The following is an 11074-nucleotide window of genomic DNA, read 5'->3' on the forward strand; positions in this document are numbered from 1 at the left end:
CCTTCAGTCCGCAGGCCAACGCTCTATCCACTGAGCCAAACCGGTTTCGGCAATAAAAATATATTAAAAGAAAAAGTCAGCTCCTCTCCCCAGGGCAATAATATGACCACTGCAAAGTCACTCAGAAAAGACCATAAAACCTGGAGTCCCCGAGGGGCTGGGAAGCATCCTAAATCCCCACTCCCCGCCCTGCCCGTCCCGCCCCCCCCCCCCCTCCGCCCCCGCCTGGGACCAAGGTGGTAAAATCCTGAGGCTCAGGATCCAAACAGGTGCAACTGCCTCTAGACACTCAGCACAGCCTTTGGGATGGGCACGCGGTTTGAATGTCGCTGTCAGTGTCCCGCGTTGCATTCGTGGGGGCAGGGGTTCAGGTGGGTGGAGGGCCACGCGGGGGGCCTCATCGCACCCCAGGCGGTGCTGTCCTAGGCTGCCCAGTGCCTGCAGCGCATTTTGGCCAGGAAGGAGTCGAAGACGGGTTCCGGACGCCCCCTGGTGGGGTTTCTGGATTCGGGTCCCGCTAGGCCTTCCACCGGGCACCTCTTCTCCGCTCCAGTCCGACCCCCAACCCCCGCGCCCGCGCCGCTGAGAGCACACAGAAGTCCGCAAACCCTGTCTGATAGGAGTGGGGGAGCACAGCCCGGCTGGCGCCCCGGGCCCCCTCCCAGGCGGGCCTCCACCCGTCGCCTCTCTGCGTCCTCAGCCTCGGAGCACCGGACGGCACCCAACTCCATCCCCTGCGCCCCGCGATCGCCCCGCGAACCCCTCTGCGCTCGGCGACATTGGCTCCTGTCCCCGGGCCCCGGGGGAGCGAGGTGCCGCCCCGCCCCGGGGGCGTGTCCCCGAGGCCCCGCCCCTTGCGCCGCAGTGACAAGCGGTGTCGCGTCGGTCGCGGGGACAGAATCGCCACCAGCGTTGCGGTCTCTGGTCCGCTCGGCCGAGTCCCACCGCCACGACCATGCCCCGAGGGAGCCGCAGCGTGGCCGCCCGGCCGGCCAGGTGGGAGCGGGACAGGGGCCCCTCGTGGAGGAGGCGGGGGAAGCGCGCGCTCTCCAAGGGCGCCATGCGTGACCTTGGGGACGACTGCGCCATCTTAGCGGGGGTGCGGGGTGGGGTGCGGGGTGGGGGTAAGGGAATGCCACAACCACGTGTCTAAGACGGTGGTCACCCGCCCTCCGGAGGAGGAAAGGGGGGCAGTTCCAGGGGCTGCTGGCCCCTCGGGCCGCTGGCCTGGGGTCCGGCCAGGATTAACCCTGCGACTCCTCCACCCCGCAGCCGCCCTGCCGCACCTGCTGCCCACCCGCCCGCCCACCCTCCGCCCTCGGCCGCCGCGCCGGCTCCCGCCCCGTCGGGCCAGCCGGGCTTGATGGCGCAGATGGCGTCCACGGCCGCTGGGGTCGCCGTGGGCTCGGCTGTAGGGCATGTCATGGGCAGCGCCCTGACGGGAGCCTTCAGCGGGGGGAGCTCAGAGCCCGCCCAGCCTGCGGCTCAGCAGGTGAGCAACGGGGCCCCGAGAAACCCAGGCCACAGAGCAGGGAGTCCAGCTGGAATGTCCACCGAGTTGTGTGCAGGCATTTCCTGGGCTGCCTCAGGCCCAGGACTTTGCCCCACCAGGGTCCTCTTTCTCACTCCGCTGTTGCCCTCCTATGGCTCACAGGCTGGCCCTCCCAGGCCCTCCCCTCAGGCCAAGGTCCCTGGGCTCCCGGCCAAGCAGCCCTTTAGAGATGGGGAAACTCGTGACTTTGGGGCCCAAGGTCACCTGACGCCAGGAGAAAGGAGGGATGTGGAAATTCCCAAGTCTCCTCGCTCCCCATCCTACGTCAGGCACTGGAGCGGGTGACTCTGGGGCCTGCTCCCTGCTGACCTGTCACCCACTGGGCACCCCACCAGCCCTGAGCCACATGCAGACTTCGTGGCAGGGTCAGGGGTCATGGGGATCAGTGTGGCTGAGCCAGGAAATTGCTAGAACTTGTAGGGGTGGGGCTCATCCTCACTGGGCTTTTCCAGATTCTTCTGCCCCTGCCACCTGCTCCACGTGCCCATTGTTAGGCAGCAGGGAGATGCTGTCAGGCATCTGCTGAGTGGCTCTGAGAGGGCTTGGGGCTCACCCTGTGTAACAGATGGAGCAGCTGAGTCTGCTGGTCCTGGGTCAGTCCGCCTGCCTGGAGCTTTGGGACTCTCAGGCTGGGGTTGTGTGGAGGGGGAGGGGGCACCCAGCTTTGGCACCCACTTCTCATTACCAACCTTGAGCTGACCTCGCTGCCTTGTGCGCCACCCACCGCAGGCCCCTGCCCGAGCCTCATCCCAGCCGCTGCAGATGGGGCCCTGCGCCTATGAGATCAGGCAGTTCCTGGACTGCTCCACCACTCAGAGCGACCTGACCCTGTGTGAGGGCTTCAGCGAGGCCCTGAAGCAGTGCAAGTACAACCACGGTGAGCCAGTGGCCCGCACCCCAGGCGGGGGCTGGGAGGGACATCCCCGCTCCCTATACCGTGGGGCTGACCACCGGCCGGGACCACCCCTCCCTCCACAGGTCTGAGCTCCCTGCCCTGAAGAGACCGGGCACCCTGGTGCGGATTGGAGCAGATTTGGGTCCAGCTCTGCACTCAACTCCACCCCTTCACCGACAGCCAGACCAAAACGCCAGAATGTACCCATGTAGTTAGGATTTTTGTGGGTTCCTCACCCCATAGATGACCAGAGACACAAATGTGCAATTAAAAGTTTATCTTAGACCAGAGCTTGCTGTGTGCTGTCTCACTGGCCTGTCTCACGGTGGTCGAAGAGGTGGGGTGGCTGACTCACCGAGCTGCCTCCTGGGTGGGAAGGGAGGAGCCCTATGGTAATCCCACAGCCTTGGGCCGGCAGAGCGGGCAGTGAGGCATTAGCAGGTGACCTAAAAGGCTTCTGGCTCTGGAGATGGAATTCCCAGCTGTCTACTCTCCCAGCGATGCCTGCCCCGCCACCTTTCTTGCCTCTGCGCCCACATCGGAGGGGTCCCCAGCAGCCTCACAGCCTGTCTGTGACCTTGCGCCTCTTGCTGATACAACTCAGTAATTCCAGGTTTCGTAAGAGGAATGCTGCTGGGCTGCTGTCTGTCTGGGCCTGATCACACAAGGCAGAGGTCACGGCCATCCCCTTTGGATCTGAGTCTAGCTGGGCCACCGGGTGTGGTGTGCCTCGTCACGGGGCTGCTGGAGCAGAGGAGCACAAGTCTATCACAAGCCCCGTCACCCGTGCTGTGCTGTTGCCTTCTGGGAATTCATTTGGCAGCTCTGCCTCGGGCATTTACTGAATGCCAGGCCCGATGCCACGTCTCCTGGGCACGGAGGATGTTCTTGCCCTTGGGTACTTACAGTCCAGGGGGGTGGGGGGTGCCCGCCTCGGGGTACAGTGTGTTCAGTCTTGCAGGCATATTGTGTAGGGATGGGGGTTGAGATTGGGGGCCTGTTCACCTCTCTCAGTACATGGGTGTCTGTCTCATGGGAAAGGGTCCCACTTCTGGGTGTGAATGTCCCCCCAGGTATCCATGTCTCTTCCTTACCTGGCTTCTGGCCCCCGCTAGCGGGGCCTGGACAGCAGGGAGCCCAACCTTTGGGACCTCGAAGGAGGGCCTTGGTCCTGGTGGCCACGCCGAGTGCCAGTGCGAGTGCCAGTACGTCTCCTCCGGCTGTTGCCCAGGGGGGGTAGGCCCGACAGCCGGCGCAGCGCCTCTGCAAGGCCCAGGAAGCCCTGCCTGTCGGGGCTGGAGGAAGATGCTACCTCCCCACCCCAGGGCTCTGCCATGACACTCACCTGCCAGCTCTGGACACCGGGCATCCAGGTTCTCCAGGAGAGACTCATAGCGAGTGGGGGCCCCGCCCTCCCCATCTGTGGGTGGAGGAGGAATGACTCGACAGGCCTCTACTTCTCACTGGCTCAGGCTGGGGTCAGGACAGGTTATTGGATAAAAGGGTCAGGGCTAGGTTTTGGCCAAAGTGGGGAGCTGGGTTGGGCCTTGGGTGGTCTCTGGACGGCTGTCCCCCCTCTTACATTCCAACATCACTGCAGGGGGAGGGGAGCAAGTCGGAGGCCCCACTTACTGATGATCTGCACGAGGACATAGGTTCCACGCTCCTGCAGCAGGGGGCTGCCGGAGGAGGGGGCCTGGGAAGTCCCCTCCTCCAGGTCACTGCCCAGACTCACCAGGTGCCCATCCTCAGCCAGGAGGGCGATGGTTGCTGGGAGGGGAGGGAGGGAGGCAGGGCAGGGCTGGTACCCATGTCTGCAGCCCTGGGCCCCCACCTCACCACCCCTCCTTGCCCCTCACCATCTGGAGGCACCCGCCCCCTCTGCCGTAGGTGGGCAGTGAGAGTCACCAGGCTGCACCACGGGTTCACCAGCTCCCGGCAGCCAGCTGTGGGGGAGGGGCAGAGGTGAGTGAACAGGACCTTCTACTTTCTCCCACTCTGGGACCCTCTGCCTCTCCCATTTCTCTCTCTTTTTTAAGTGATTTGTTTTATTGAGATAAAATTTACATAATATTAAATCCACCATTTTAACCAAACTACGATTCAGTGGCATTTAGTACATTCACAGAGTTGTACAACCATCACTGCTGTTGTGTGTGTGTGTTTTTAAACCTCACCTGAGAATATGTCTTATTGATTTTAGAGAGAGGGGAAAGGAGAGAGAGAAAGAAAGAGAAACATCGATATATGAGAGGAACATTGATGGGCTGCCTCCCGCCTGCGCTCTGACTGGAGATCAAACCCGAACAAAGCCTAGGTGTGTGCCCTGACTGGGAATCGAACTGTCAGTCATTTGGTGCATAGGACAATGCTCCAACCACCTGAGCCACGCCAGCCAGGGCATATCTATTTCTAAAATATTTTCACCCCCAAAATAAACAACATGCCCACTGAGCAGTAATTTTTTTTTCTTTTTTCAGTTATAGTTTACATTCAATATTATTTTGGGTTAGTTTCAGGTGTACAGCATAGTGGCTCTCCCATCTCTTAACCAGAGCAGGGACCAGGACTCTACCCCACCCCCACCCATCTCCAGAGATGTCAGTGATGGGTGCACAACTCATGCCTCCTGCACCAGCCCCCCTCCCACCACGGACTCCCTCCCAGCATGGACTCCCTCCCACCAGAGAGCTGGGAATCTGCAACTGTGGCTGGAGTTTTGGGTGCCTGATGCACCCTGACCTAGAGGACCGCTGACTGAATCAGTAGCCAAGGAATCATCAGTTTAAAAACATCCTCCGTGGTAGCCTGGCAGGTGTTCTAGGAGAGGGGTGGTGTGAGTTTCCTGGTACCCAGCCAGGGTTTTCCCCTCCAGGCACTCACTCCAGGCACTAGCTTTGCTTCCTCACAGAGATTCTTCCCCAAACCCCCCATCCCCTTTCCCACACTGCCTCCCCCCCTCCCCCAGGGCAGAGGGAAGCAAGCTGAGTGTACCGTTCCCTGACCCATCTGCAGGGACAGGGGACCCCACTTACCTCCAAACATCACCGTGATAAACATGGCTGCGGGGGGAGGAGACAGATGTAGGGCTTTGGTACCCTGACTTCCAGCTAAGGAAGGGCCTGGGGCTGAGATCTATTCAGGGTTCAGGCCCTGCTGGGAGGTGTAATGTGTGGGGGTGGATCCGTGGGTGATGGGTAGGTGGGCCCAGGCTGAGGCCCCTACTTGGCCATCCTTGGGGCTGGGCCCCTGCAATTGTCCAGGCCCTTGGCCTCCTCTTCCTCCCGCTGGCTGGGGCAGAGCAGTGGGAGGAGACGGAGGCCCTCCCAGCTTCCACGCTGGTCTCCATGGCAGTGGGAGCTGCCAAGACCTCCAGGCAGGAAATGCCTTCCCCCCAGTTTCCTGGTAACGGGAGCTGAGGCAGGGCTGTAGCGGGGCCTGGAGCCTCGGTTTCCAGGGATGTCCAGAGGCCACATTCTCCTACAAGTAGAAACAGCTCCCAGATTGAAAGTGGGGGAGGTTCCTGGGGGTGGGGCACTGGCCCTGTGAGCTGGCAGCTGGCAGCTGGCCGGGGGCCCTGGCAAAGCATGGGGTCCTCACCGACCTTGCAGACTCCCCTCCAACTCAAAGCCCCCTTCCCTGGGCTCACGCTCTTTCCTCTCCCTCTGTCTTCCTCCTCATTCCCAGTCTCTCCTTTTCTTCTGTCCTGGTTTCTTTTCTTTTCTTTTTTTTTTTTTTAAGTATCTTTTTATTGATTTCAGAGAGGAAGGAGAGGGAGAGAGAAACAGAAACATCAATGATGAGAGAGAGTCATCGATCAGTTGCTTCCTGCATGCAATCTGGGCATGTGCCTAACCAGGGATCGAACTGTGACCTGGTTCACAGGTAGACACTCAACCGCTGAGCCACACTCGCCAGGCTTCCTTTTTTAAAAAAAGTTTATTGAGGTAAAATTTACATACAGTAAAATGCACCCTTTTTAGTGTTTTGAGTTTTGACAAATCTCATATAGCCACCACCACAGTCGGGATACAGAACATCTCCATCACTTCCCACAATTTCTTTTTTTTTTTTTTTTTTTAAATATATTTTATTGATTTTTTACAGAGAGGAAGGGAGAGAGATAGAGAGTCAGAAACATCGATGAGAGAGAAACATCGACCAGCCACCTCCTGCACATCCCCCACCGGGGATGAGCCCGCAACCCAGGTACATGCCCTTGACCGGAATCGAACCCGGGACCTTTCAGTCCGCAGGCCGACGCTCTATCCACTGAGCCAAACCGGTCTCGGCCTTCCCACAATTTCTTTACGCCCCTTTGTAGTCGACTCTAGTCCCTGGCAACCACTGCCTTTTCCAGAAAGTCCTATAAAGGGAATCATACAGTATGGGACCTTCTGAGTCTGGCTTCTTCCACTCAGCATGATGTATATGAGAGTCCCCCAAATTGTCCCATGCCCATGTATCAAGAGTTTGTTCTAGGAGAGGGGGACTGGATGAAAGAAGGTGAAGGGATTAGCCAAAGAAGAAATGTGTAACCCAGAGACACAGATAACAGTGTGGTGACAGCCAGAGGGAATGGGGGCTGGGGGTGGGTAGAGGTGGGCAATGGGGGAGGGGAATGGGGACATCTGTAATAGTGTCAACAATAAAAATAAAGTTAAAAATAGTTCCTTCCTTTGAAAAAATATATGACATATAATATATATTATATACACAGTTTGTTGCTTTTTATCACTGAAGGGGGTCCCATTGTCTGGGTGTACCATATTTGTTTGTTTTTCATATATTTTTATTGATTTCAGAGCAGAAGGGAGAGGGAGAGAGAGATAGAAACATCCACGATGACAGAGAATCATTGATGGGCTGCCTCCTGCACACCCCACACTGGGGATGGAGCCTGCAACCCGGGCCTGTGCCCTGACCGGGAATCGAACCTTGACCTCTACTATGTACCATGTTTGTTGATCCATTCACCTGCTGTTGTTTTGGGTAATTATGAATAAAGCCAGGATAGACATTCACCTACAGGTTTTAGTGTGACTAGAAGTTTTCATTTCTCTAGGATAAATGCCATGAGAGGAAGTTCTGGGACAGAGGATGAGAGTATGCTTAACTTGACAAGAAACTGCCAATGTTTTCCATACTGGCGGCACCATTTTCATCGTCCCTCTTTCTGTTTGTGGCCAGGCCGCTCAGATTGACGGCTGGTCCCCTCACCAGCTCTCTCTCTCTCCTCCTCCTGTCCCTCCCGGTCTCATATTTGTCTTTCCTTCTCTCCCCCTCCTTTCTGCCTCTCCCTGGTTCTCTTTCTCTCTCTGTGTTCTCACATGAACCGTTTCTCTGCCTCTCCATCTCCCTTTCTCTGACTTTTTCTCTCTCTCCCTCTCCCATCATCATCCTGCCTCTGTCCGCTTCCCTTATCACCTCCCCTTTCTCTTCTTTGCAGTTCTGTCTCCTGCCCCCTCTCCATGAGCCCCAGCAGACTCCTCCAGCCAGGGTGCCCAACCTTCACCAGCTCCCTTTTCCCCAAGGTTTTAGAAATGTCTTGCACCCTCCCCCACCCCATGATTAGGCAGTCAGAGCTCTGGGTGGCCAGAGGCCAGGCAGGAGGAGGACGGATCCTCCTATCCTCGCAGCTTGCCTGGTCAGCCCGCCTCGGAATAAGCATGATCCTCAGGGAGCGAGAACAGGACAGCTGTGAGGATTAAATCCGATGCCTCATTACAGTGCTCAGCAGCAGCCAGTGCTCAGAATCAATACTGTGCAAACAGACAGCGTTTCCCAAACTTATTTAAAGTGCAGGGCACTTTATTCCGGGGACACCCCTGTGTCTGGGGACCCGAGTCCTGCAGAACACAGCTCAGGGGTGGGTGCAGCCAGGTTCTGAAGAAATGGCCCAAGTGCCGAGGGGTGTGTCTTCAGCGCACGGGTGGATTTTGGCTCCTGTTCTCAGAAGGCTGGGGCGGGGGGGAGGGTCAGGACTCTCACGTTTGGGGAGATGGGGCCTGGCAGTGGGCCCCAGCCCCTGCCTCCCCCACCAATCACTGGGCTGATTTGCATGCCCTGTTGTGGTCCAGTAGCCTCCCCGGCCCGTGCCCTGAAGCACCTGGGGCACACCCAACAGAACAGCTCCCGCCTGCCTTGCTGCTGCTGGCCATGGCCTGGTGGCGCCTGGCCCTCCTTCTGATTGGAGCCCTCCTGGCAGGTGAGCTCTCCCTGGGCCTGGCTCAGCTCACCTGGGGGTGGGGTGGGGGACAGCAGTGGCTCCAGAAGGCCCCTCCCTGCAAAGAAGCAAATTGAGCCCTAACTGGTTTGGCTCAGTGGATAGAGCGTCGGCCTATGGACTCAAGGGTCCCAGGTTCGATTCCGGTCAAGGGCGTGTACCTTGGTTGCAGGCACATCCCCAGTAGGGAGTGTGCAGGAGGCAGCTGATCAATGTTTCTAACTCTCTATCCCTCTCCCTTCCTCTCTGTAAAAAATCAATAAAATATATCTTAAAAAAAAAAAAAAGAAGCAAATTGAGAAGAGCAGTGGGAGGGTCTGGAAGGGGCACTGAGGTGAAGGGGAGAACTGGCTGCAGAGGGGATGGCTGTGCCCTAGACCTGGGGCAAGTCACTTCTCTGGGTGGGCTTCAGTTTCTCCATTTCTGATTGACCAGACCACTAGAGTCCCTTTGAACGTTGACTCTTTAGGGCCCTGGTCGGCAAACTGCGGCTTGCCAGCCACATGCGGCTCTTCGGCCCCTTGAGTGTGGCTCTTCCACAAAATACCACGTGTGGGTGCACACGTACAGTGCGATTGAAACTTCGTGGTCCATGCGCAGAAGTCGGTATTTTGTGGAAGAGCCACACTCAAGGGGCCAAGGAGCCGCATGTGGCTCGTGAGCCACAGTTTGCCGACCACTGCTTTAGGGTCTGAGAAGGGGCTGGAGCTGGTGACCTTTTGAGTTTTTCACAGGAGAAGCTGGTGTGGGCTGATCCCTACCTCACAGGACCTCGGGAACAACTTAACTCCAAGAAGGTCCTCAGCACCCAGTTGCCTGAGGCTGAGCTGATGGGTGGTACAGCCCAGAGCTTCCTGGCGGTGGTTAGTCTGCAACCAGGGTTTGGAAGAGCCAGTGTGACTGAGGGGATAGGGGTCTTCAGGGCAAGGGGTGGGAGTGAGCAATAGAGGCCACCGGTCCCACCGTTTAAACTTTAGGCCTGCAACTGAACACAGATCCTCAGGAACATGGCACTGATGGGGCTTTAGGGGTCACCAACTCGGTACCCCATCCTGTGCCCATCCCATGGCACCAGGCCACGAGCCCTCTAGGAAGAGGAGTTGTCTGGTTTGGGAGTCTGACCAGAAGTGGGAGAACAGGGGCCCAGGCCAGGCCTGAGCAGGTCTGTCTCTTTCAGTCTCCCAGCCAGTACTGACCCAGCCAGATGCACTGCTGGTGTTCCCAGGCCAAGTGGTCCAAATCTCCTGCATGCTCAACCCCCGCCACGCCAACATCGCGGACTACGGCGTGTCCTGGTACCAGCAGCGGGCGGGAAGCGCCCCCCGCTACCTCCTCTACTACCGCTCCAAGGAGGATCACCACCGGTCCCCAGACATCCCGGACCGCTTCTCAGCAGCCACAGACGCGGCCCAAAATGCCTGCATCTTGATCATCAGCCCCGTGCAGCCCGAGGACGATGCAGATTATTACTGCTCTGTTGGTTACATATCCTAGGGGTGGGGTGTGGGGTGAATGCCTCCTGTCTCCCACTTCTGTCTCTGACCTGAGGCCTCTCTCTAACTTTCTCTGTGCCTTGACTTTCCTCCTCTGTAAAATGGGCTAATAATATCCAACATGTCAATACTGGCCATGAGATCTCTGCTGAAAAAGTGACTGTGGTTGGCTGGGGAGGGTGAAGGGGGCCATGGATTCTGGGGATTGGTGCGTAAGAGGAAGCACCTGAGACCCTTGGGACAGGGCCGGGCCTCTCCCCTGGCCCCCAGGGGGTTCAGACTGGTTGCTTGACCTTCCTGTGACCCAAGGAGCTGGAGAAAAAAAAGGAACCAGCCCTGCCACTCCCAGCTCTGCATGGCTGGCTGTGGTCCAGTGCTCACTGGGTGACAACTGGGTTCCCAAGGAACCAGGCTGCTAGGGAGGGGAGGGGCAGTCCCTGCCTACTCCTTGATGGAGCAGGGAGGCAGCTGTGAGTGTGTGCGTGTGTGCGTGCATGCGTGCGTGTGTGCGTGTGTGTGTGTGTGTGGGGGGGGGGCACTCAGAGGCACCTGAGGGCCAGCGTGAAGGCAGGCGGGCAGATGGTAGGGGCTGGCTGAGTGGGCAGCATCCCCCCTGCCCCCCCTCAGGAACACGTGTTCTATTGGTCTCCCATGAGAGGGCTGTGCCCCCCCTCACCCCAGGGAGGCTCTCCCACAGGCAGGTGTGCCCAGGGGGAAGCATAGGGGGAGGGGCAAGTCTTGCCATCAGAAGCAGAGCTGAGAGTCTGGGAGTCGGGTGCGGGGTACGAACACATCCCTCTTCCCTCCCGGGTCCCCTAGGAGGCGGCTCATGCCTGGAGGTCATCCCTCAAATGTACTGAGTCCAGAGAGGGTCCAGCCAACACGCGCGGCCATCTGCGGGGGGTCCT

General features: G+C 58.4%; 3 protein-coding genes across 3 annotated transcripts; 2 read left to right on the forward strand and 1 right to left on the reverse strand.

Moving 5' to 3' along the window:
• The first annotated feature begins 509 nt into the window (after positions 1–509).
• Positions 510–2737, forward strand: CHCHD10 (coiled-coil-helix-coiled-coil-helix domain containing 10). The gene is made up of 4 exons (XM_081113762.1): positions 510–996; positions 1273–1492; positions 2282–2429; positions 2531–2737. Exons 1-4 carry the CDS (start codon positions 956–958, stop codon positions 2548–2550), a joined length of 429 nt encoding a protein of 142 aa, XP_080969888.1. The 5' UTR covers positions 510–955; the 3' UTR covers positions 2551–2737.
• LOC308535063 (uncharacterized protein C22orf15) lies at positions 2709–5745 on the reverse strand. The gene is made up of 6 exons (XM_081113761.1): positions 5483–5745; positions 4307–4393; positions 4080–4217; positions 3793–3867; positions 3542–3710; positions 2709–2813 (listed from the first exon to the last, which is right to left on the reverse strand). The coding sequence occupies exons 1-5, from the start codon at positions 5505–5507 to the stop codon at positions 3559–3561; spliced, it is 477 nt and encodes a 158-aa protein (XP_080969887.1). The 5' UTR covers positions 5508–5745; the 3' UTR covers positions 2709–2813; positions 3542–3558.
• Positions 5746–8571: 2826 nt separating this feature from the next.
• Positions 8572–10176, forward strand: VPREB3 (V-set pre-B cell surrogate light chain 3). Its single transcript, XM_081114035.1, has 2 exons — positions 8572–8655; positions 9851–10176. Exons 1-2 carry the CDS (start codon positions 8607–8609, stop codon positions 10165–10167), a joined length of 366 nt encoding a protein of 121 aa, XP_080970161.1. The 5' UTR covers positions 8572–8606; the 3' UTR covers positions 10168–10176.
• The last annotated feature ends 898 nt before the right edge of the window (positions 10177–11074 follow it).

The sequence above is a fragment of the Myotis nattereri genome (assembly GCF_964212035.1).
Source record: "Myotis nattereri genome assembly, chromosome: 19".
NCBI lineage: Eukaryota > Metazoa > Chordata > Mammalia > Chiroptera > Vespertilionidae > Myotis > Myotis nattereri.